This window comes from Diabrotica virgifera, chromosome 1 (assembly GCF_917563875.1).
Source record: "Diabrotica virgifera virgifera chromosome 1, PGI_DIABVI_V3a".
Taxonomy (NCBI): Eukaryota; Metazoa; Arthropoda; class Insecta; order Coleoptera; family Chrysomelidae; genus Diabrotica; species Diabrotica virgifera.
Window position 1 is genome coordinate 17,882,318 of NC_065443.1, and position 26,794 is coordinate 17,909,111.

At 33.2% G+C, this 26,794-nt stretch overlaps 1 protein-coding gene across 1 annotated transcript; it reads right to left on the minus strand.

Annotated features, from left to right (window-relative positions):
• Positions 1-1,929: 1,929 nt before the first annotated feature.
• On the minus strand, positions 1,930-25,756 carry LOC126887504 (uncharacterized). Its single transcript, XM_050655136.1, has 4 exons — positions 25,563-25,756; positions 22,887-23,182; positions 17,492-17,727; positions 1,930-2,383 (listed from the first exon to the last, which is right to left on the minus strand). The coding sequence occupies exons 2-4, from the start codon at positions 23,174-23,176 to the stop codon at positions 1,980-1,982; spliced, it is 930 nt and encodes a 309-aa protein (XP_050511093.1). The 5' UTR covers positions 23,177-23,182; positions 25,563-25,756; the 3' UTR covers positions 1,930-1,979.
• Between the last annotated feature and the right edge of the window lie 1,038 nt (positions 25,757-26,794).

The following is a 26,794-nucleotide window of genomic DNA, read 5'->3' on the forward strand; positions in this document are numbered from 1 at the left end:
GTTGCAGTATCCATGTTGGGAAAATCTCGTCTGATTTTTGTTTATGCCGGGGTAAAACTTATTTCAGAAACATATCAAGAACAAATCTTGCAGCATCTATTACCTGAAATTGAAGAAGTATGTTATGATTACACTTACCAGGATGGTGCTCCTTCACACACATCCCACAAAACAAGGATATTTTTGAGTGAAAATTCCCCGGACTATATTGAGCCAGAGATGTGGCCACATAACAGCCCAGAATTAAATACGGTTGACTATTCAATTTGGGGAATTTTCGAACAAAATTTTTATGACGGACAACAATTTGAAACCGTCGAACTGCTCAAAGAAAGAATGCAGTTTGTTTTGAACAATTTTGAACAGGGTGTAATAAATGGTGCTATCAATTTATGGCGCAGACGAATTCAAGAAGTGGTAAACAATAATGGTGACTACATTCATAATATTTTAGTCTAAGATTTAAAATTATTAAACTGTTTTCATAAATGTGTTATTTGTTAAAATGTTATATTTTCCTAATTTAATAAAAAAATGATATTTTGCGAATCCGGTAATTTTGAAAAATTTCCTTTTTACTGAAGTGTTCTGAATAGTTAACCTACCAAAAGAACATATCAGTTCAATTTTAGCTAAGACAGTTTTCATTTGCAACAAGCTCAAATGCACCGTTACATACATTTTTTTATAAGTGCGACCCTGTACGTTATTTGTGCTTCCAAATTTGAAATCATGTTGAGGATATGTTAGGTTATTAGCCCTGCAAAAAGAAATTAAATGGCCCAAAAAACAAAAAAGTTATTTTCAACTAAAAAATGTACTCCTTTATTTCGGCCCACAGTGTATATGAATAAATTATTCAAAACAGACAGGGCAATGGAAAGACCAATGTTAGGTATACTACTGTCAAATAAAAAGAGGAACGAGCGGGCAAGGTAAAAAACAAAAGTCGAGGATATCACAACAAAAATTGCCACACTCAAATGGAGCTTCCCAGGCCACACTGCTAGACAAACAGACCATAGCTGGAACGCCACAATACAATATTGGAGACCTTACAAAAGTAGACGACCAAGGAAGACCACTGGCGAATTGGGTAGAGAACATAAAAATAATAGCAGGAACAAATCGGAAGTATATAGTTCAGGGTAGAGATTGACTATGCAACTAATTGTCAGTGATGAACCAATAACAAAGTTAACCATTTTAAATACCTAGGATGTTGAAAAAACGAGACACTACATCCGGATGAAGAAATTAAAACTCGTATAGAAATTGCAAGAGTATAGGACTCGTATAGGAATTGCATTTATGAAACTTAGATCTATTCTGACCAACTCTCAGCTGAACTTACAACTAAGAATCAAGTTCCTAATCCTGTATTACTATATGGATGTGAAACCTGGATCATGAAGGTGAACATGATGAACAAATTAGAAGCCTTTGAGATGTGGTCGTATCGTAGAATGCTCAGAATATCTTGGGTTCAACGCATTTCAAACAGAGAAGACTTAAACAGAGTAGTTCAAGGCGAAGGTGATTTAACCAAGATGATACAAAAGAGAAAACTTGAATATCTGGGGCATATAATGAGAGGTAGCAGATACAGGATGCTGCAGTTAATACTCAATGGAAAGATCGACGTAAAAACAGGAATTGGTCGGAAGAAATATTCATGGCTCCGAAATCTTCCGTCAATGGACTGGCTTATCAGCACATCAATTGTTACATGCCGCACAAGATCGAGAACGATATCGGCAAATTGTTATGGAAGCTACCCACTACTAAAAATTTGGGTACGGTACTTAAAGAAGAAGAAGAAGAGATCGATGGAAGGAGTTGGGCGAGGATGTCCAAAAATGAACGATAGAAGGCTAAGAAGAAGAAGAAGAAATGATAAAGGTGTATAAAAATCTTCTAATCGTTTTATTAAGAAATTTATTGAAAATGTTACAAGTAAAAACAAAAAAAATACAAACTCATTGGCAACTTTTATCAGCTTCAACTTTTACAATACTGCTTATCTCCTGACAATCATCACTAACTTCAATGACTTCTTCAGATTGCACTATTCCAGCTTCAGATTTAGTAGACGTACTTTCTTGATCTTTGGTAATATTCTTGTATATTGTCACCAAATACTGTAAGTCTCCGTTTGTTTTACAATATTTGTCCAATAAAGTTTTATGTATATAAAAGCAATTATGATCGCCAAATTTATTTATGTCGTTCACTTCGTTTTCCGGTTTTGGGTCACAAACAGTTTTAAACATAAGATGGCGATTTTCCTTTTTTGTTTCAGCGCTCAGGATTTCCAATTTGTAAGAATAGTTTGAGGCTTCCTCGGGAGATCCCATAAAATATACAGCCCAGGCAGTCATCTCTAAAAATGTATAGAAAAAAATGTTAGAAAATAGGGGAAAGTCGCCTATGATGACATAGTGAGTGTATTTTGGAACGCAGTCCACTTATTTTGAAAACTGATGTATTAGTATATGCTAGATCAGGGGTGGGCAAAAGCCGGCCCGCGGGCCGGATGCGGCCCTTTTGATTACTTTATATAGCCCATTGAGAAATCCCGCAAGCAATTTTTTTAAGAGCGTAGGCGCAATGCTTTAAATGCATTCACTTTTTTTCGAATACTGAGAAAACTAATAAGTATTTTTGAAAAATTTAAACCGGGCCGAAAGTCCCTAAAAACTTCTATAATGTTTATCACAGAGATGAAAAAAAAAGAGAAAATTTAGTATGATTTTTAATTTCAAATATATCATTCAAAGAAACTTTTTGTTTATTCTAAGGGACTTTGGGCCCTCGGTAAAAATGTTATTTTTCAAAAATATTTATTAGTTTTCTCAGGATTCGAAAAAAATGAATGCATTTAAAAGTATTGGTCCGAAACTTTACGCCTACGCTCATAATCTCTTTTATGCGATTTTGCTGAAATCAATAGTATTAGCGTTGTATTAGTGTTCGTAGTGTTCGTATAAATAATGAATATCTATCTTCTGCTTTTCTTAAAAGCGTCTGTGTGTTTAACCCGGTCCAGTTGCGAATATTTTTCTGTCAGGGTATTTGTCGTCTACTAGGACCCCTTTTTTTCGATTTTACCCTTCATAATCAGCTGCTGCAACAACTTACAAACTTACAACAACTTACTGGCGTTATCATTTCTAAGTATGTGCCCTTTCTCCTTTTAATGATGGTCAAAAGTTCTCTGTTCCTTTTCCATTCTGTGCAACACCATTTCGTTCGTAATATGATCGATCCATGGTATTTTCAAAATTCTCCTAAAAAGCCACATCCAAAAGCTTGCAGCTTTTCAGCATTAATGCAGCAAACGTCAGCATTAACAATACAATAAAGAAGAATATAGTGGACATAACATTTTTATTATTATCCCGGATTTTTATAGTATTCTCCGCCCTCCGTTTGCCAGTCTCCAGCTTCGTCCATCGTTGCATTCGTCAGGGTGAAGGTTCCTTTCCGACATTGCCTTCTGAATGCCGCCTAGCCAGGATTGTTTCGGCGTTCCTTTCTTCCTTCTTTCCCTTGGTGTCCATTTTAAGATTTGTTTTGGCAGCCTGTCGTCGTCCATTGACGTCGTACATGACAATACCAGATCAGTTGCCTCCTTTGAATTTCGTCCATGATGGTTGACTTGACATAACATTTTACCATCCGATATCAGATTTGCAGATTGAATCTTTGGTTACTCAGAAATTTCCTCATCTTTAAAAAAGCTGCTCTTGATTACTCTATTCTTGATCGAATTTCTGAAGTTCATTTTTTATTTAGATCCTTGTTATGGCTTAATATAAGGGACCATATTAAAAATTTCGTAATTTTACTGTGAACAAATTGTTCGCATGTACACACCAGAAAAACAATTCATTATTATTAACAGTTTCTCCAAATGCTTTAAAATGATACTTATAGTATTTTTGTCAAAAGAATTTCTTGGGCAGAGAAAAACCTCCACCAAAAACATTAGCATACATACTGGGTATAGTCCTGCGGCCCGGGAGACATTTGAAAATTTCATTTTGGCCCGCACTTAAAAGTATTTGCCCACCCCTGTGCTAGATAGTCGGTTTGTAGTTTCATATAAAGTTTATGGTGCTCCGATGCTTTTTGTGGGAGTAGGAAAATTATACATTTTTCGGCAAGTCCCGTAGTAATATTAAAAATTAAAATTTAGAATCCAGTAGAGTAAATAGAAGAAAAACTTAAATAACGCCTTGAATATATTTGTTAGACATATTATGTTTGTTGTGTGCGTTATTTTGAAGTTATCTTTCGATTTAAGATTTTTTGTCTTCTTTTAATAAAATGCCGATTTTTGCCTATGATGGCACACTTCAGGGTATCCAATAATGCCGTAGGAATGCAATCATAGAAAGTCGAGAAGAAAAGCGTTTATAAGCATCCATTATTCACTCTAAAAATACTAATGATGAAATATCTTCGAAATCTGAAATTAAAATGCCAAAAGCTAATGTGTGTGGACCTTCATTTGCACAAAAAATAAGGACCAGTATTGTAAAATTGTAAACCTCTTGTAAACCAGAAAATGAGAAAAAGCGAAAACGTGGGAAGAACGGTATGCTCAATTCTACTCCAGACCTGATTTGAGCTCAGACAGAAGTAAGAAGAAAAAGCAATTTAATAAAGAAAAAAACTGCCAAGAAGGGTCACGAAGAAAGTTTTCGAAGAAAAAATAGCAGTTAAGAAGAATAAGAACGAGCGGCATTCAGGAATGATCTTAAAGACGACAACCCTGATGTTGATTTTTTGTATTGTAATGAACTGTACTCCCTATCTAAATAAAAAGAAATATGGATTCGGTGTCAGACATGCCATTCATGGTGCCATGCATAATGTGCGGATGTGGACAAAAAGGAAAACAGTTTATATTATGGGGATTGTGTTTATAAATAATATTATTTGCTTAATAACCTTTTAGTTAAGTTAGTAGAATATTACGAATTTATTTTTAATTTTTGTTATTTTTCGTAATAAAACATAAAAAATAAGTTCTTTTGTTTTAAAATAAATGGTGTGCCATCATAGGAAACGTGTGTCACCTATGATGGCATACGTGCTAATTCAAAACAAAAATTAAAATCGTGCAAAAAACGTTAAAAATCAATATTATATTGTACAAAACTTAAAATCTAGCTCAATTTCGAATCACTTCTCACCACAACAATGCTTATAGGTCTGGATCCCGAGTATGAAAAAAAAGTTGATTAATAGCAAGCTAAAAATTTGTTAATAGCTTAAGGGTGTCTAGTCGGACAAACTTTGATATATGGGAACACTGGAACAGGGTAAGTTTTAATTGTGGAACAGGTTAAAAATTTGGAACAGTCAGACCACGAAAACGGCACATGTATTTTGTCCGACAGAATAGACTTAAACTCTCCGAACAGAGATTAAACTCTCATGCAAAAATCAGACTGCTATTTTTCACCAAATAAGCGTTTTAATGAGTGGAACACAGTGTCGGTTTATCCACTGGGCGCATGGGGCGCGCACCTAGGGGCCCCGGAGGGGCCCAAAGGGTCCCGTTACTTTTAATTATATATAAATAAAGTCCGCTAAATAATCTACATATTTTCTGAAAATTGAAAAAAATAATTTGACTGATTTTGGATGTACCGACTGGAAACATTTCAATAGTTGACTCAAATCTCACGAAGAAAGTACATTTCATCTGAACTCTGGGTACATTACAAGATCATCATCCATTGGAGTTATAGATGCTGTTGAGTAAAAATCCTAAGAAGAGTTGTTGTTGCCTTCATTAAATTACCTGCTTCTCAAGGACTAGCTGTTCGTGGATCAAATGAGGATTTAACGAGTCGCCATAAAAGAAATTATGTTGGCTTGAATACTTGGCCAAATGTGACAACTTATTAGCTGAGCATTTACAGCGCTATGCGAATAAAGGAAAATATTCAGTTAGCTATCTGTCGGAATTCCTGGAAGTGACGAAAACAAAACTTGTAGAAACTTTCATACTGGAAATTAAAGAAGCCAAATACTTCTCTATAATTCGGCTTTACTCCGGACATGTCATCAAGACCAAAACTTTTCTTTATTCACAGGTATGTAAAGGGCAATACGGTAGTTTAGAGATTCTTTGGTTTTATTCAGTTGGGGAGACACACTGCAGAGTATTTAACATTTGTAGTTATAAACAAATTAGAAAAGTTAGGCTTAGATATTAAAAATTGTCGAAGACAGACCTATGAGAATGTCGCAAATATGTCGGATCGTTATACGTAGCTTTAAGCAAGAATGCGAACATTACGATCAACCGCTATTATTTATGTCCCATGTGCGAATCATTCTTTAAATCATTTTTAACTATTTAATGGGAAATAAGCCACAATATTATTAAAAAATGATTTTTATTAACGTTTCGATGCCCAAATCGGGTGCTGTTGTCAAAATACAAAATACTACTAACATAAACAAAAATGTTGTTGCTTAGTAAAAAAATTCTTCTAATAATTTATTAAATTTGACTCATTTATATAATTTTAAAGTCTTCTACTTTAAAATGTATCATATGTATCTGAATTGCCGATATAAATGAGTCAAATTAAATAAATTATTAGAAGAATTTTTTTACTATGCAACAACATTTTTGTTTATGTTAGTACTATTTTGTATTTTGACAACAGCACCCGATTTGGGCGTCGAAACGTTAATAAAAATAATTTTCTAATAATATTTTGGCTTATTTCCCATTAAATAGTTAAAATTGTAAAAATGCCACAAGAAAATAGCTTCAGAACAACATTCTTTAAAGCAAGTAGTAATTTTTTCATGTGAATCCAGCTTGGAAGCAACTGATTATTTCAGCACTGTTCAAAGAATCTACGCGGTTTTTTCGACTTTCTACTCCTCAAAGGTGGAATTTACTGAAATAAAGCGGCAAATTTTGTGTAAACAGTTTAATTGAAACTAGATGGTCTGTCCGATTTGACTCTGTAAATGACTTACAAAAACTACGGATCAATCAAACATATTTTTTTACAGTTAAGCAATACTAGAGATGAAAAATCAGCAGTTAGAAATGAAGCCAATGCACTGCACAATAAAATGGATACCATCGAAACAGCTAGATTGACACTGATTTGGGAAAGAATTTTTGAACAAATGAATACAACAAGCAAGACTTTAGAAACTGTAGACTTAATCGTGTGAATTGGAGTAGAATTAATAACATCTCTTTTGAGCTTTGTTAGAGACGTAAGAAATAAGTTTAGCAAAATTGAGCTAGAAGAGAAAACTTTCTTTTTCGAAGACGAGGATATCTCAAATATATTCTACAGAACTGATCTTCAAAGAACAAAGAAAAGAAAAACATTATTCGATGAAGCAGGTGAAAGTGAAACAATTTTAAAGGGACAAAACAGATTCAGAATTGAAGTCAGTATTGTTATATGCGACAATATTACTCAAGAACTTTTAAAGAGAGTTGAACACTATAAAGATGTAACATCAGCTTTAGATGTTTTTTACGCTAGATAAAGAAAATCAAGGCGTAAATTAATACTTTATAAGAGAGATACAAAAAACAGTTTTTGATGAAACCCAAGAGAACTTGCATAATGAAATTACTCATGTTATAACGTTATGCCAAAATTTAGCTGTATATACAATTTATGAAAAATCTGTTGTCATTCCGTATGTAAAGGTAACTTTTCCCAATATTTTAACTATAGTGCAAATTTATTTGACGATATCAATTTCTAAACTAAAACCAAGCGTGTCAGTCGAACGGTCTTTTTCGGTTTAAAAAGAAATAAAGACATATTCAATGTCAATTTTGGGTCAAGAAAATCTAGAAGCATTATCACTATTATGAAGAACTGGAGCAACTGAATTTTGCTAGTATTATATGACCTATATCTATTTGTTAGAATATGTTTTTATGTTTGTCATATTATGTTGCTTTTTGGAAATTTCTCTGTTTTATTTTTCTAAATCTATTTTTTGCAATATTTTACGTTTGCTAGTCTTCTTGTCTGTTTTAAAAAAATTTATTGTATGGATTTTACAATAAACATTTATATTTAGTGCTTGTGTTTTCTTGTTAAAAAACTAACAACGAATAGCAATGAAGGGGCCCCTAAATCTCCAGTGCCGAGGGCCCGAAGTTAGCTTAAACCGGCACTGGTGGAACATGTAGAATATGTCAAATGACAGGAATTATGACAGGTGATAAATAGCAGTCTGATTTTTGCATGAGAGTTTAATCTCTGTTCGGAGAATTTAAGTCTATTCTGTCAGACAAAATAAATGTGCCGTTTTCGTGGCCTGACCGTTCCAAATTTTTAACCTGTTCTACAATTAAAACTGCCCCTGTTCCAGTGTTCCCATATATCAAAGTTTATCCGACTAGACACCCTTAAGCTATTAACAAATTTTCAGCTTGCTATTAATCAACTTTTTTTTTTGATACGCGGGATCCAAACCTATTAGAAAATTTTAAATACACTTAAAAAATTGAGTTAAAATTAGGTATGCCATCATAGGCGACGTTCCCCTACAGGAGACGAAGGAAATAAAAAATTAGACAAAATATAGTCAAAACCACATTAGATGGCCGGTTTGTAATAAAACGATGGGCTGAAAAATCTACGTACGTTGTTAAACAACGACAACAACCAACAACCATAACAACTATAGAACAATTATTACAAATCTTTTTAGAGCAGACGTGCGCAAAATACAACCGGTTAATGTAATAAAGAGACTACAAATTAGAATACTTGTCTCGGTGAATCTATTAAAACATTTTGGTTTTACAATTGGTTGTGTGACTTCTACAATTTTTCTCCATTCGTTCCTGTTTTTGCTTATGGTTTCCCATTCTCTGACTCCCATCTTCTTAAGGTCCTCCCATCTAGTTTTGGGTCTTCCTCGTGGTCTGCCTGATACAGGTCTCCATTTGGAAATTTTCTTGATAACGGCTTCTGGATTTTTCCTTTCTATATGTCCCATCCATCTGAGTCTCTGTGCCTTGATAAATCTGACGATGTCATCTCCTTTCAGAAGACCTCTTACTTCGTGGTTCATGAGTTTTTTAAATTCATTATTACCTAAATTTAGTGGGCCTGCTATCCATCGAATTATTTTCCTCTCTAGGATCCTCAATCTTTCTTCCTCTTTCTGGGTCAGACACATTATTTCAGCACCATATGTGATTACTGGTCGAATTGCTAATTTGTAAATTTTCAGTTTAGTATTCTGAGTTAGCTTCTTATCTTTGAGGAAGTTATTGTATTTCCAGTAGGCTCTGTTTCCTGCCTGGATTCTTTCACTGATAACGATGCTTCTAGCATTAATTCCATTAACCGAGACTCCAAGATATTTAAAGTGTTCTACCTTTTCAAACTCATATTCACCAATATTTAAACTTGTCACATTAACTGGATTTTTTCTTGAGCATATTAGGTATTTTCTTTTGTTCTGATTTATTTCTAGACCCCTTTTGGATGCTTCTTTGGATAACTTCGTAAATTCTTCCTCTAAACTGTTCAGGCTTCTGCTAATTAATGCTCTGTCATCAGCATACGCCACAAGTTGCGACGTCGATGTTATAATTGCACCTTTTAGTTCTGTGGCTCTTATTGTTTCTTCTATTGTGACATTAAATAATGACGTTGATAGAGAGTCACCTTGTCGTACTCCACTTGCTATTTCTATATGTTTGGTGAGACCGTTATCTGTAATTATTGCTGCAGTCGATCCTTCCATTGTCATTTTCGTAAGTTTTATAAGTTTCGTTGGTATATCTAGGTTTTTCATGTCTTCTATTAGGTCGGATCTTGTTAAGCTGTCAAAGGCTTGCTTGAAATTTATGAAAAGGATGTGTAAGTCGATATCATGTTCGCAACATTTTTCAATTATTGACTGTGTGATTATGTGAACTGCGTCTATTGTTGACCTTCCCTCTCTAAATCCGTGCTGGTAGTCTCCTATTTTAGTTTCAATGTATTTTGAGAGTTGTTGTCTGATTAGTGCTGTAAATGTTTTGTAGCAGCTGTTTAACAGTGTTACTCCTCTATAGTTGTGGCATTTTGTAGTGTTTAGAATCGGAAATATCCATCCAGTTTTTTATTCTTCGGGCATTATTTCTTCTTCCCAAATCCTTGTTATTAGCTCATATATTTTCCGTTGTAGTTCTTCTTTAGAAAGAAGATTATATACATGGAAGGGACCAGGAGATAACTCGCTTCATATAATTAGAAATCAGATAGATTATATTCTAGTAAACAAGAGATTTAAGAATGGTGTCAAGAGATCAACGACATATCCTGGTGCAGATATCGGTTCAGACCATAACCCTATAATAGCTGACATCCAAGTGAAGCTCAAAAAAGTCGAAGAAAACCCCAAAACACCAAAATTACATATATCAGCATCCAACAAAACGCTAATAGAAAATGACCTGAATAAGCAGCTAAAGAATTCAACAAATGAAAACAATACAGAAATATGGAACACGTTTAAAGATCTTACCTGGAAAGTAATGGAAAAATATACGACAACGATGCAGAGGCACAAAAAACAACAATGGATGACTGATGAAATCCTGGAATTGATGGAGCAGAGAAGAAAACTGAAAGATAACAAAACAGAATACAAAGAAAAACAAAAACTAATTAAACAAAAAATAAAGGTAGCTAAAGAAAAATGGATGGAGGATAAATGCAAGGAATTAGAAAAGTTGAATGAAAAACATGATACGTTTAATATGTTTAAAAAAGTTAGAGAAGTAGCTGGTCTTTATTATAAGAAAACTCCACATACTATAACCGATTCGTCGGGAAAAATGATAATAGACGAACACGAAATCCGAACTACCTGGTATAATTATATAAATGAACTGTATAATGATGATAGACCCGAAGAACTGGACACTTTAGATGAAGGTGAAGGACCAGAAATACTAAAATCAGAAATACAACATGCTATAAAATTGGCAAAAAACAATAAAGCCGTTGGTCCCGACAACATACCTACAGAAATGTTAAAGCTCATAAATGAGGAAAACATTGGAATACTAGTCAAACTTTTCAATGATGTTTATTCGACTGGTGATATCCCTGAAGATTGGTTAAAGTCCGAATTCATAACCCTACCAAAAAAACAACGTCCGAAAAACTGTAGCGACTATAGAATGATAAACCTTATGAGCCACACCTTGAAAATCTTTCTACGTATCATCCACAGTAGAATCAGAGATAAATGTGAAGAAGACCAGGATGAAACACAATTTGGCTTCAGAAATGGACTGGGAACCCGGGACGCACTCTTTGCACTAAATGTGTTATTGCAGAAATGCCGAGATCAAAGGAAAGACGTCTTTGCTGTATTTATTGACTATGAGAAGGCCTTTGATCGAGTACAACATCACAAATTAATTAAAATACTAAAGGATAAAGGAGTTGATAGTCAAGATGTACGAATCATAGAAAAATTATACTGGCGTCAAACAGCGACAGCTTGCATAAATGGAAAATCAACAGAAATATGCAAAATACAAAGAGGCGTCAGACAGGGTTGTATACTGTCCCCACTGTTGTTCAATTTGTATTCAGATAGAATATTTAAGGAAGCGCTGCATAATTTGGAATGGGGTGTGAAGGTTAATGGAATTCTGATAAATACAATCAGATATGCAGACGATACAGTTATTTTAAGTGATCATATGAATGGATTACAACACCTTTTAAATGCCATTGACAGAGTGGGAAGAGAGTTTGGCCTAAATATAAACTGTTCAAAAACAAAGTACATGGTATTTAGCCGTTTGGCCCATCAAGATTCACGGTTATATGTTGATGGTCATATGATTCAAAGAGTACCCAGTTTTAAATATCTTGGTTGCCATATTACTGAACAACTAGATCCAGATAAGGAGATAAAATGTAGAATCGAGATAGCCCGCACGACATTTTTAAAAATGAGGTCATTCTTCTGTAATGATACCTTGCAACTTCAACTTCGAAAGCGCATGATTAAATGCTACATTTGGTCAGTCCTCTTGTATGGTGTCGAAGCATGGACATTAAAAATATCCACCATTAACCGTTTGGAGGCCTTTGAAATGTGGCTGCACAGACGTATTCTAAAAATACCATGGACGGCTATGCTGACAAATGTGGCAGTCCTTAAGAGAGCAAATGCTACCCGTGAGCTGCTTGATAACATCAAATATAGAAAGATGGCCTATTTTGGACACGTAGTAAGGGGAGACCGGTATAATATTCTTCAACTTATTATGATGGGTAAAATCGAAGGACGCAGAGGAATTGGTAGAAAGCAGGCCTCTTGGTTGAAGAATATCCGGGAGTGGACAGGAATAAAGAAAGCAGAACACCTATTTAGAATAGCTCGAGACAGAGATAGTTTCGCCATGTTAATCGCCAACGTCAAGGGGACTTGATAGGGCACGTTAAGAAGAAGAAGTTCTTTTCCTACTCGTTTTCAGAAAATCAGAAAGATATCCTAGCAAAATGTGGTAACATTTGTTTGGTGAGAGAAAACATAAAACACACACTGGACAAAATAAAATAAATGCCGGTACTACATCATTAACAAGTCTAAGATGGAGGAACAATGAATGAATGTTCATTTTTGGTCAATTTTGGGTCATTTTTGATGTCTCGAATTTCCTAAACAGAATGATCAGAAAACATGATGCTATAGTTGGGTTTTAATTTGAGTATTTCATAAATTCTAGAATATTTCACAGGGTGATGCGATTTTTGAGAAAAATCACAGTTTCATTGGTACACCCGGTATTCAATGAAAATTTACCTGTTTAGCAACAATATTATTACAGCGATCGACTTGCTAATGGTGTAGTACCGGCGTTTATTAACTTAGTCAATCTGTTTTGTCCTATGTCCAGTGTGTGTTTTATGCTATATGTTAATTTGCCAAGCCTCTTCTCTCACCAAACAAATATTATTATTATTATTATACATAAACAAGGGCAGAGGGACAAGTCCCTATTATGCCCAAAAACAAAGAAATTACATAAGTAACCTACTAGTAAATACAATATAAAAAAAAAAACAACAACAACAAAAAAAAGATACAATTTGGGTTTACATAAAAAAAATATTTCAACTATAATAGAAAACTGTCAAGTCTGTTTTTAAATGTGTTGGTAGAGGGGGCTGAGACAATGTTATCATCCAGGTTATTCCAAATATCGAAAACTCTATTTCGTTGATTGGGAAGAATAGTATGATAAGTCAAAAATGGTTCATTTTTAGTTTATATCAACAAACTACTCAGAATGAATGGATCTATTATGGAGAAAAGTATTGTAAGTGCAGTTTAAACGACAAGCACTAGAGAGCTCTGTGACCAAGTATGGCATCTCCCACTTCCACACAACCGGTGTGGAGAAGACTCGGGTAACTCAGTTGTCTACAGTTCGTGCTAAGCTTAGCTCATTTTTATTTAATCAATACTATTATAAGTCAAAATATTAACACTGCTTGCATCTTATTAGTGAATATTTTTGGAGCAAGAGAATTACATTTCAAAATATCATACTCTTCTTTAACAGGTAAGCATTTATTTTTATTATAATTTTGGTCAGTATGATGATTACAAATAATATGATACTCTTGAATAAAATAAGTACTCCTGTGGGCATTTTATTTTTTATTTCATTTTGAGTTAACATAGTTTTGAATATAATTTTGCGCTAAGTATAACGTGATATTTTTAGTTAACATTGTCTTCAACATAATTTCACTCAAATCCAAGAAATTATTTCGTTTTATCATTCTATTCCTTAAAATATTTTTTTCTTACTAGATACTTAATAACGCATTTTTTTTCACATACGCAAGAGAAAAAATTCGTGTTTGCAAATCCTTCTTTATGGCAACTCTTTGCATTAACTCTCAAGTAATTAAGACCATTTTACGCAAACAAAATAATGAAGTAAATGGAATAATACAGGCAGATAATCGAGATAGACATGAAAAACATAGTGTTCCTGAGGAGTTGAAAGAAGAAGTGCGTAGTCATATTCGATCTATTCCTTGAATGGAGAGCCACTACTGCCGATCTCAATCAAAGAAAGAATACATTGAAGGAGGAAAAACTATTGCCGACCTGCACATAGATTATGAGCAGCGTTGTAAAGAACTCGGGAAACCTAACGTAAACTACTTGATGTACTCCAATATATTCAAAGGAGAGTTTAATTTATCTTTTTTTATTCCAAAAAAAAAAGATAAGTGTGATTTTTGCCAGGGTTTTATTAATGCCTCCGAGGTAGAAAAACAAGAACTTCAGGAACAGTACAATAACCATATTGAAGACAAAGACCTGGCAAGAAAAGAGAAGGACATGGATAAAAATTCTCGGGATAAAATTGACGCTGTTTATGATATGCAGGCAGCATTGCCATGTCCACAAGGGGACTCGTCTTCTTTTTATTATGTATCAAAACTAAGTGTGTATAATTTAACATTGTACGAACTTAAAAGTACGGACGAAATGTGCTTTATGTGGCACTAAGGTCTTACTCACAGAAGTGCAAATGAAGTGGGTTCGTGCGTTTGGAATTATTTGAAGTCTGTGAATGACAAAAATAGTGAAATGATATTGTATTTTATACTGACAACTGCTTCGGACAAAATAAGAACCGCTTCGTATTTGCTTTATACATCTATGGAGTTTCTATTCTGGAAAATATTAGGTCCATCACCCATAAATTTTTAATTAGTGGTCGTACTCAGAACGAGGGAGACTACGTTCATTCTGTTATTAGAACGTTCAATTTATAGAACATATAGTGTTATAGAACGTTTACGTACCAGATAAATATGTAACATTGGTTAGACAAGCAAAGAAGCATGGAAATCCATTCAACGTACATGAAATGGGTCATGAGAATTTTTTTGATCTAAAACAACTATCAAGTGATATGGGCATAAAGGATTCTTTTAAGACGGAAGGAGATGGGTCAGTCCCTCTCTCAGGAATATGCGTTTTAAAGGTTACCAAAGAAAATCCTAGTCACATGCTATATAAAATGTCGTACAAAGAACAGGAATTTAAAACTATAAACGTTCTTAAAGCAAACGACGACTTCCATCAGCACGTGACGTTACTCTAACACAAGCTTACAAGAAGAAAGTGGGAATAAGTGAAAAAAAGAAAGCTGGCCTGCTCTCTCTTTTTGAAAAGAAAAAAGAATGTAGCGGTTATGCCACAATACTATAGGGATTTTTACGCTTGTAGAAACGGAAACTTGTATAAACTTTCATTTTTTTTAATGGGAGCCCAAATTTTTTGTTTTTTTATATTGGTATTGTACTATAACTGAGATTTTTTCGTTTAAACTCTAATAAAACATCAAAACTGTTCCGTTTTATTGTCCCTAATAACCTTATAATTGTGAAATAGTACAAAATTTTTATAAAGAAAAGTATTATAACTCAAAATGGGGATGAAAAATATGAGTTGGGGGTGGTATATGGATTGGATATAAAATCCATATTGTCAGTTAATACTGTAAGTTTTAATTATTCTGATGAAAAGGATATTTAATATTGTATTGCTTAAGTAATCCGATCTCGTAACCCATCTCAATCTTTAATTGTCTTTTCTGTAATCTTAATGTTTTTGAAATATCATACTATTCTTCCCAATCAACGATTTGTTAAAAAATTCTGTCTTGGTCTCGTACAAAAGTTCTCTTTTTTCAGTTTAAATTGGTGACCTCTAAGGCGTTCATCTTGATTGATTGTAAAAATTTCGTCGAGATTTCCGAAATTAAATTTTAATATTTTAAATGTGGTTATTAAGTCGCCACGTTGTCGGCGAAGTCCAAAAGAAGTTAGGTGGGCCATACTGAGCCTTTCTTCATAGGAAGGTCTTCTCAGTCCCAATGGAATTCGAGTGGCTTTTCTTTGGACGTTTTCCAACAAAATTTTGTCTCGAACCAAATCAGGATACCACGTTGGGCCAGCATATTCAAGAATCGGTCTTATGTAAATAGTGTAAAGTTTACAGAATGACTGCATTGAAGCTCTCGAAAAACACCTCCGAATAAGATATAGTCTGGAGTTCGCACGTTTACAAATAGACTGAATATGGTCGGACCACGTTAGGCTGCTGTTTACGATAACACCGAGGTCGTTATACGAGAACACTGAATCTAATGGTTGTCCGTTAACGAAGTACGGCACAAGTGGATTGTTTTTACCAATTCTAAGCACTACACATTTTTCCGTGTTTAAGGGTAGTAACCACTGGGAACACCAAGTAAAAATAGAGTCCAAGTCTCTTTGGAGGGCTAACTGGTTTGTGATAGGATTGGCATATATTTTTGTGTCATCAGCATATAACGATATTTTACTTGAAACATAGGAAGGAACATCGCTGGTATAAACCGTAAAAAGCAGAGGTCCAAGGACAGAACCCTGCGGCACTCCACTTTCCACTAACCTGTCCTGTGAGAAAGATTCGCCAACTCTAACTTTGTAATGTCGATCTGTCAGGAAATCATCAATCCAGCATAATAAAGTACCGCGAACTCCGAAATGTTCTAGCTTATGTAGAAGTCTGCGCTTAGGAACACGGTCAAAGGCTTTAGAGAAATCTAGATAAACAACGTCGACCGGCTGTGAACTGTTAATAGATGACGTCCAGTCGTTAACACAATGTAGGAGATTGGTTAGAGTAGAGCGACCAGAAACAAATCCATGTTGTTGTGTTGGAATAACATTTTCTTGGAGAAGGAATTTAGTCATCTCCTCGGAAATAATGGCTTCCATGACTTTGCTAACTACTGGTAGTAAGCTAATCGGACGATAATTGTTGGGATCGAGTTTGTTGCCTTTTTTAAAAATAGGAGTGACCGATGCTAATTTCCAATTAGGGGGTAAGGAATTCTGGATAAAAGAAGTCTGCATAATTAACGTTAAAGGTATTGCAAGTGTGTCTGCGCATATTTTTAATAGTTTTGGTGTTAAACCATCTAAACCAGGTGAAGCGGATGTGCGAAGTTTTATTAAGTGTTGTTTGACATGATCCACTGTAAATTCGACTTGCCGTAAGGATGCACCGACACGATTACACCTAATAGGAGGTAGATTACAATCATTCGATTCTTTAGTAAAAACCTGTGAAAATGCTAAAGATAGAGTTTGACAAATACGTGTCGTATGTGGCAAAAGGGCATTTCTTCTTCTTGTACCTGCAGACAGTATAAAATAAAATGTTACGACCGGTTTCACCAACAACAAATATTACGACAATTTGCTGGGATACTTTTCTGATTTGACGAAACGCCCCTGATGATACTCTAGGAGCGAAAGTATACTTGAGCAAGATTTAATAAACTAGGAGCTCTATATCCGCCTTTTATTTTTATAAATTCAACTTATTGTAATCATATACAATATTCAAAAGAAAATATACTTACTGCTGCTTTTCTCAAGTTCCCATGTCAACCTGAAAAATTTCCCATATACATAAATAACAGCAAAGATATAGTGGTAACTTGAAATTCCCTTAAAATTCGTGGATGTAAAATGGTTTTTTCTGCTTTCAACAAAACTTGGGGAATGAGATTTTAATAAATGATTTCTTAAGCTAAACATAGAATCTATCCACGGACACGTGTCGTATGTGGCAAAAGGGCATTTCTTCTTCTTGTACCTGCAGACAGTATAAAATAAAATGTTACGACCGGTTTCACCAACAACAAATAAATCTATGAATAGCCTGGATTCCGCGTACCAAAAAAAAGTTTATTAATAGCAAGCTGAGATTTTGTTAATAGCTTAACGGTGTCTAAATAGTCGGACAAACTTTGATGTACGGGAACACTGGAACATGAGAAGTTTTCATTGTGGAAGAAGTTAAAAATTTGGAATGTCAGACCAGGAAAACGTCCGCGTCCTTTTCATTAGGAGTTGTTTCAGTTGGTGATAAATACCAATCTAATTTTTGCATGAGAGAATAATGAAAGGGTAACAAATCAATTGGAGGTTCTGTCCGACAAAATATATGAGACGTTTTCGTAGTCTGATATTCCAAATTTTTAACCTGTTCCACAATTAAAACTTCCCCTGTTCCAGTTGTCACATACATCAATGTTTGTCCGACTAGACACCGTTAAGCTATTTAAAAATTTTCAGCTTGCTAATAATAAACTTTTTTAGGTATGCGGGATCCAGGCCTCATAGTTATTTGTATAATTTAAAGTTAAACTGACGAATTTACTTTGTTTAGATATTTAAAGCAAGATTAAGTTGTCAATTTATTCGAAGAGTAAATATTTATTTGACAAATAAATAAATAAAATGTTTTTTGACGTTAGTGAAATGTGGATGTGTCAGTTTATTGGTCAAAAATAACTTTATTCGTCGAATAAACTACTATTAATTTATCTTTGGTGAAACCGGCCATCAGAGGTTTAATTAATGCTGTTACGTTGGTAAATTATAATCTATGTGTTATATACAACTATTACTGTTATGTCAACTACAAAACACATTAAAATTATCTCTGACAATAATATAGGCTGAAATAATAACACAATTAACGCACCAACATAATCACTTGGAGAGAGGAAAGTAACGAATACTAACATGACAAAAAAGGAAATTCCATGGTTTCGAGAGGAAGTGAAGATAAAATATGAAGAACAGATGAAAGGCTTTTTTTTGAATGTAGAACAAAACAAGCACAACGGGCATATAACCACTATAAACGAATAAGAAACGAAACGAATGCTTTAATCAGATAAATAAAAAGGGAACACTGGGAGAGCTTCTCAAAATAGATGGAACAGAACTTCTGCGAAACACAAAAGGAAATACGGAGAATGATCAGAGGACAAAGAAAACAGATGAACGAACTTATAAAAAAGAAACACATTCAGAAGGAAACAAGGAGACTACTGTCGATTTCTATTTGCTAAATTGACGATAATGAACCACAAACACCTGAAGTAACAACAAACGGAGAAATAAACATTGAAGAGGCAGAGGTAAAGGAAGCATTAAGGAATTTAAAAAAGAGAAAATCACCAGGAGAGAACAGAATGCCGAATGATTTCCTAAAGTACGGAGGACAAGATCTGACCAAACAACTATTAAAACTAATCCAAAAAATAATACAACAAATCAAACAAAATAAACAAAAGAAACAAAATAAACAAACCAGACGAATGGAGATCAAGCATCCTAATACCCCTCTTCAAAAAGGAAGACAAATCGAACCCGGAGAATTATAAAGGAATTCATTTATTTTTGTGTCGTTTGAAGATTTTTCTCTAATTGAGTAAAAGAGCCATGTTTATACAGACAAGGCGAAAACGGCGAGTTCGTTGGAAAAAATATTCCCATGAGATTTTTTTGCATAATTACATTCGTGGGACACCCCAGAATAAGGTTAAAGAAGTCGCCCACGCGAAAAGTGGTCCAAATTTTTTTAATCAAATTGCAAAAATCAATATCTTCGGCCCGGACAATTTTTTTTAGATTTTTCGGAGCATTCCGGACAAAAAAGGTATCTTGTAATTTTTCTCTAAAGTTGATCGTGTTTGAGTTATAAGCAATTTAAAATTTGGAAAACGCGAAAATGGCCATTTTTAAGACTTAATAACTCGGTTATAGTCCAAGTAGTAATGAAGCTTAAAATAGGACAATACCTCGCAATTTTTACAGAATGGATCGATTTGCTTGAAGATTTGAGAATAAGTAGTGGATAGTCCAAGGATCAAAATCTATATGGGGCCGAAAGGCGCTTTTACCATGGGGGTGGTTGTCACCCCATCTCGGGGGTGGAATTTTTTTATTTTATTTTGACCGCAAAAGTTGGTAAAAACGTTCATTCTAAGCAAACAACGTTCTATACATTTTTTTAATAAAATTAATAGTTTTCGATTTATTCGCTATCGAAAGTGTTAATTTTATATCGAAAAAATCAATGTTTTTAATCAGTTTTTTGCTAATAACTCAAAATCTTTTCGTTTTATCAAAACAACTTTATTTAACAAAAATGTACCTTTTCAAAAAAATAAACAAAACCGTTTTTTTAATTTTCTTCAAGACCAATAGTAGTCGAGCTATACTTTATTATATATGTTAGCTCTTCTTCGTCAAATGCTAAATATTGTAGTTTCAAAATCAAAAGACGGGAAAACTATGCATTTTTCGAGTATAACTTGTTTAAACTAATTTAAAGTATTTAAAAATATATATCTCCAGAAATAAAAAAATAGTCTCTTGCTCAAAAATTAAGTGACTTATAATAAAAAGAATGTCAGTCTCTTTTTTTTCATCCCAAAAGTGATCGGAAACTTTCCCCTACTTACCACCCTAATTAAAATTAGTCATTGACCTTATTTGGTGTTCTTTATTTATGCATTAATAATAGGTTCTAGAGGTTTGACCGGCTTAGAATGATGAGTTTAAAAAAAATGGAGTTAAAAGCGAATAACGAATTTTTGTAGATTGGTAATAAATGCCCTTTTCTTCAGAATAGAAAGATTATCATCAGAGATAGGAAAAATATTTAAATATAAAATTGTGGCTTATTTAATTCCCAAGAAACTGATTTGCAAAAAATTTTTCTACGGCAAAAATTGAGTGAGCTATTGACAATTAAAACTTGTAATAACATGCAAAATCCACCTTTACCAACCCTTTCAAAGTCAGCTCTTTTTTCAACTGAGAATTTTAAAAAGAATATAGCATTAACAGCCTTATAGATCTTGTTCAAACCTCCAAAATTCTTTTTTACCAAACGTACTAGGATAAAAAATAAAGAAGTTACGGTTAAAAAATCAATATATTTTTTTGAAAAAAAAAAAGGAGAAATCCAATTGGAAGCATAATAATGTAAGTTAGCGGTGTTTTTAGTCAATGGACTTATTCATTCTTCTTTATTTATGTATTATTAATAGATTGCAGAGTTTGACTGGCTTACAATGATTAGTTTTTAAAAAACTGGAATTAAAAGCGAATAACGATTTTTGTAGTTTGGTAAGAAATGACATTTTCTTCAGAATAGAAAGATTAGCATCAGAGATACGAAAAAATGTTTGAATATGAAATGGCAGGTTATTCAATTCTCAAAAACTTCTTTTGAAAAAAAGTTTTCTGCGGCAAAAATTGAGTGAATCTTAAATGAGTATAATATTGAAAAACATTGATTTTTTCAATATAAAACTAACACTTTTGATAGCGAATAAATCGAAAACTATTAATTTTATCAAAAAAATATATAGAACATTTTTTACTTAAAATGAATGTTTTTATCAACTTTTGCGGTCAAAATATAAAAAAATTTCCACCCCCGAGATGGGGTGGCAACCACCCCCATGCTAAAAGCGCCTTTCGGCATCATATAGATTTTGATCCTTGGACTATCCACTACGTATTCTCAAATGCTCAAGCAAATCCATCCATTCTGTAAAAATTGTGAGGTGAAAAGCTTCGGTTCCCGGACTATTAAAAATTATTATTTAGAAAGTCAGAAAGTGAATAAATAAAATTTAAAGTCCCCTACCTGATCCTGATGTAATTTGTGTAATTTTTATTACTAAGCTGTTATTTTTAATTATTAATAATGAGCGATAAGATCGTATTGACGCGGTTGTGAATGTGAGTGCGAGTGAGATGCGCCATTTGACTGCCTGAATGGCATCTCTTTCGCACTCATTATGGACGGCCGCCTAATACGTGCTGGTCGCTCCTTATTATAACTTTAAAATAACAACTTAGTAATCAAATAATGAGAAAAATTTCTTCAGGATCTTGTAGAGAGGGATTTAAACTTTGATTTAGTCGCTTTCTGACTTTCATAGTAATAACTTTTAAACGAGTTATAAAGCTTTGAAAATCGCCATTTTTCTTTTTTTTTTTCATTTTAAAATGCTTTTACCTCGAAAACTATCAACTTAGAAAAATTATAAGAGACCATTTTTATCCAGAATGGTCCAAAAAACCTAAAAAAAATAATGATTTTTGTAATTTGATTAAAAAAAATTGTTAAAAAAAATTTGGACCACTTTTCGCGTGGGCGACTTCTTGAATCTTATCCTGGAATATCTCACGAATGTGATTATGCAAAAAAATCTCATGGGAATATTTTCTCCAAAGAACCCGCCGTTTTCGCCTTGTCTAATAGTAAATACCTACAAAGTGATGTGATGAGAGTAGGTAGGCACAAAGTACATTATGTTTTTAGCTATATTTATTTAGGGCATGAAATTAGAATAGAAAAAGACAATCAAACTTATGAGATCAAGCATTTGGCAAGATAAGACATTTTGCGACAAAAGGAACGCTACCGATTTGCTTGAAGAAAATAGTTTACAACTAATGCATACTACTGGTAATACCATATGGTTTCCAAACCATATCTTTGACTAAACATTCTGCAAATAAATTGAGAATAACCCAAAGAAAAATGGAAAGGCCAATATTGAGAATAACAAGAAAAGGTATGGTACCAAATAGGATAGTGAGAGACAGGACCAAAATGACAGATGTCATAGAAAAAATTGCACAAGCCAAATGGAGATGGACTGGACATGTAGCACGTGTAAATGATAATAGTTGGACCAAAAGATCCATAGAATGGAGACCTACAGAAGATAAGAGACACCGTGGTACACCACCAAAAAGATGGACGACTTGAGAAAGACAGTGGGAAATTGGATACAGAAGGCATAAGATAGGGAACAATGGAATAATATGGAGGAGACCTATATCCAATAGTGGATGCAAGAGGTTCAAGAATGATGATGATGATGATGATGAGGATAGTAAATACAATAATTTGATCAAATTTAATATACATACCAACAGTAGTCCTCATGGTTCCTGATTTTTTCTCCTACAGAAATATAATCGCAGCCTAAATCGTTATATTTACAAGGCAGATTTAAAATTGAGAAAATAGCTTCGAGTGTGTAGTTTCTAGCTACCAGACTTTTCGACTCTCTGCATGTAGGACACGTCAATACCCGAAAGTAACATTCGTGGCAGATATTGTGACCATTCAAACATTGGTTTATTGGAGGATACATATAACTTAAACAATACGGACAACAAAGTAGTTCTGCAATTGTTTTTTCTAGTTTACTGGTCATAATATCCTAAAAAATAATTATTTTAAAATTTATACTTGCCACCCACCTACCTCCTAGCAGTTTGAACATATCATTTAAACGAAAGCAATGTTTATTTGTCAAATAAACATTTTTTCTGTTTTCTGACAGCAGTAAAATATATTTTGAATTAAATAAATTCCAAACATTTCTGATTGTGTCAATTAATTTAATTAAAAAATATTTTTTGGACAACCTTCTACTTTCATTGCTTATAACTTTAAAACGATTCATTTTGGAGCAAAGACGAATAGGAATAAAACAAAGATAATTAAATTTTCTATCACACACGATTGGTAAAAAATGTCTTAATTTAACACCCTTGCTGCAAAATAGCAATAAATATAAAATAAGGGGGCAAAACAAGCCTGTCCTTATTCAATGTTTTTACATCACTTAGGTTACACTTGGAACCTTCCTAATTCTCTTAGAAAAGTTTTGTAATGTGCTAAAACCGTCCACTAAATTTCATTAAAATTGACTAACTAGATTTTGCATAATAATTTTGCAATCTAAACTTTTTTTTTAAATTAAAATTTTTTAAAATATTGCACAACAAAAACTAGAATATACAAAGATTTGTCAATTTTTTTACATATAAAGAAGCACTCCACCTAACTAATGCACTTTACAGAATTGAAATCGGATTATTTAAGCAGCCTCAGCAATGTTTTAAATTTATAAACAATTTTTGGCTTATAAACAAATTAGTGCTGTGACCAGGAGGGGGTGCTACGGACTCCTTTATTTAGATGGACTTACCCAAGTTTTTATGTATTTTAACCCGTAGAACACGAATTTTTTGGGTAACAGTTGATCCGGATGTCGATAAGATTGTTATAAACAAAGAACTTGAGGAATTACATAACATCGATTTTTCGCAAAGTAAAACATTTTTTTGTATTTCTTGGGTAGTTCTAAGCAATAAATGTTCTTACAAGTTTTTTCGTAGGATGCATAGTTTTCGAGATAAACGCGGTGGAACATTGAAAAAATCGAAAAATTGCAATTTTTGAACGAGAATAACTTTTGATTAAAAAATAAAATACCAATTCTGCTGACAGCATTTGAGAGTTTAAGTCAAATTATACCGGTTTTAATTATTTGCATTGCTAAAAATTAATTTTGTTAGTATTAAACAAAACTATTTGTTTATAAGGCAAAAAATTGTTTATAATTTTAAAACATCGCTGAGCCCCTTAAATAATACGATTTTAATTCTGTAAAGTGTATTAGATAGGTAGAGCACCTCTTTATATGTAAAAAATTAGCCAACTTCTAAATGGTCTACTTTTTGTTCAGAAAGATTTTAAAAAATTTGAACTTTTTTAAGAACATTTACATTGCAAATTTTTTTATGCAAAATCTATTAGGTCGATTTTAATGAAATTTGGTAGACCATTTAAGTAAGTTTAGATTGTAAATAAGAATTTTTTAAGCGAATTACTAAGGTTCTAAGTGCCACCAAAGTGGTTAAGAAATATTGAATAACAACAGGCATATTTTGGCCCCTTATTTTGTATTTATTGCTATATTGCAGAAAAGGTAATACCTTAAGACATTTTTGACCAGTCGTATATCATACAAAATTCAATTATCTTTATTTTATTTCTCTACGACTTTGTTCCAAAACGAACCGTTTTAAAGTTATAAGCAAAGAAAACAGAAATAAATCGATGTTTTTCGAAATTTTTAAACATTTTAATTCTTTTATTAATGTTCCGCGCATATTTGAGAAGGAGCATAAGTCAATTATTATTACTGAATGTGTCACCTAACTTTATCTGCAAAAATCCGAATGCCACCTCTCACATCCAAAAATACACGTTTTTTTTACAGGTTAGTCCTGGTTTATAATTATTTACAAAACGATACAACCTGATTATTAGAAAAAAATCATGCACCTTAATTTAAGAAAGAAAAGCAGTCAATGATTCTAGCTTAAAAATTTTATGAAGGCACTCTAAACAAAAGATTATCGTGTTAGTTTTATAATCAGGGGCCTCATTTGATAGCTGAAAATGACTGAAATTTACAAAAAATACATCAATTTTCATCATTACATCATATCTAATATATTGTATATATTGCTTGCCCCCCCCCCTTAATCAAAATTTCAAATGACGCCCCTGTTTATAATAGTAAAGAAATATATTTATTGTATATTCCTGAAAATGTTTATTACTACTTAGCAATAAACATTTTGCCTACAAAAGGTTTGCTGCATTTCATTATTGTTTACTAACCCTTCTGAGAAAAGATTATGGTGTCACTATAGCATACTATAGTGGCATTAAAGGTGTCTCTATATTTATAAATCAATTTTACATGCAAATAAACAATAGCTTATTATAAATTCACTACATACCTTCAACAGAAAATTAATTATCTATAGGTCAAAAACTTAATTACTATTTTATTTGAAACTTTTTTGGCACTGAAAGACACTAATACAGAAACAAAACTGATTGTAATGTTTTTACCGGTAACTGAAGGTAACCGAAATGAATATCACTCGCTCAAAATTCTCACACACACTACTTCTTATAAAGTACTCACAGCACACTAGATAATAAAGTTTAGGACATAAATCTAACCTAATATGAATTTGGGATCATTGTAATTCAGCAAATAAACTGGTTCCAACCCTTCCGAACACAGGGGCAGGTAAACATAAACTTTGTTTGGCGCTCACGTGGTTTTGATTTCCAGTGGCGTAGCGGCGAAATTTGGACTGGTTTGACATGTACTGATCGACCCTCTTAACGAAAACCATTCACGTTCATTCCGAGATAATTATTGCTTTTAGAAATAATAGTAAAAAATGATGTTCTCTATTTTTTTAATTATCACTAATACGTTTGTGTACAATTAATATTATTGTAAATTAATATAAATTTCTTAAATTTATTTATTTACTTATTTAGCATATGGTTAGACCTACATTGGACAGACATAAATTTGCCAGTGTAGTCGCTAACCTCCACTAATACATAACACATGTGACAATAACAGTAAATAACAATAATTACATCATATTCAGGGAATTTTCCTCTTAAGTTTATTTGGACTTCGTTTTCTATAATAGGGCTTTTCATTCACGGTCATTTGTTTCGAGCTTCTGTCATATTTCATATAATCCGTATACAGTGGTGAACGCGCTAATAACCGGCAAAATAGCACAAAAGATGGAACAGGTATTATTATGAGATAAAAAGAAATTAAACTAGTTGGACGAGTTTGGCAACTACCACTGTCACAGTGACAGTTTTAGTTGACATACTCCTCTGAAACGTCTAAAGATGGGAAACAATCAATACAATGTAAATTTATAGGTTAATATCGCTAAATCTCCCAGCTCGACTAGTTTCATTTCTTTTTATCTCACAACTTATACGTTTTCCATCTTTTGCGCTATTTTGCCGGTTATTAGCGCCTTCATCACTGTATATTAATATTATACACAGATTATACAACCTGTGACAGAAGCTCGAAACAAATGACAATCGATGAAAAGCCCTGTCTTCTTCTTAACGTGCCCTATCAAGTCCCCTTGACGTTGGCGATTGACATGGCGAAACTGTCTAGAGCTATTTTAAA

Coding starts and splice junctions, on each gene's coding strand:
- LOC126887504 (XM_050655136.1), bottom strand. CDS start 23,176: ATGACCAGTAAACTAGAAAAAACAATTGCAGAACTACTTTGTTGTCCG. Junction 17,728..22,886: donor AACCATGAGGACTACTGTTG/GTATGTATATTA, acceptor TACTGTCTGCAG/GTACAAGAAGAAGAAATGCC. Junction 2,384..17,491: donor GGAACTTGAGAAAAGCAGCA/GTAAGTATATTT, acceptor ATACATTTTTAG/AGATGACTGCCTGGGCTGTA.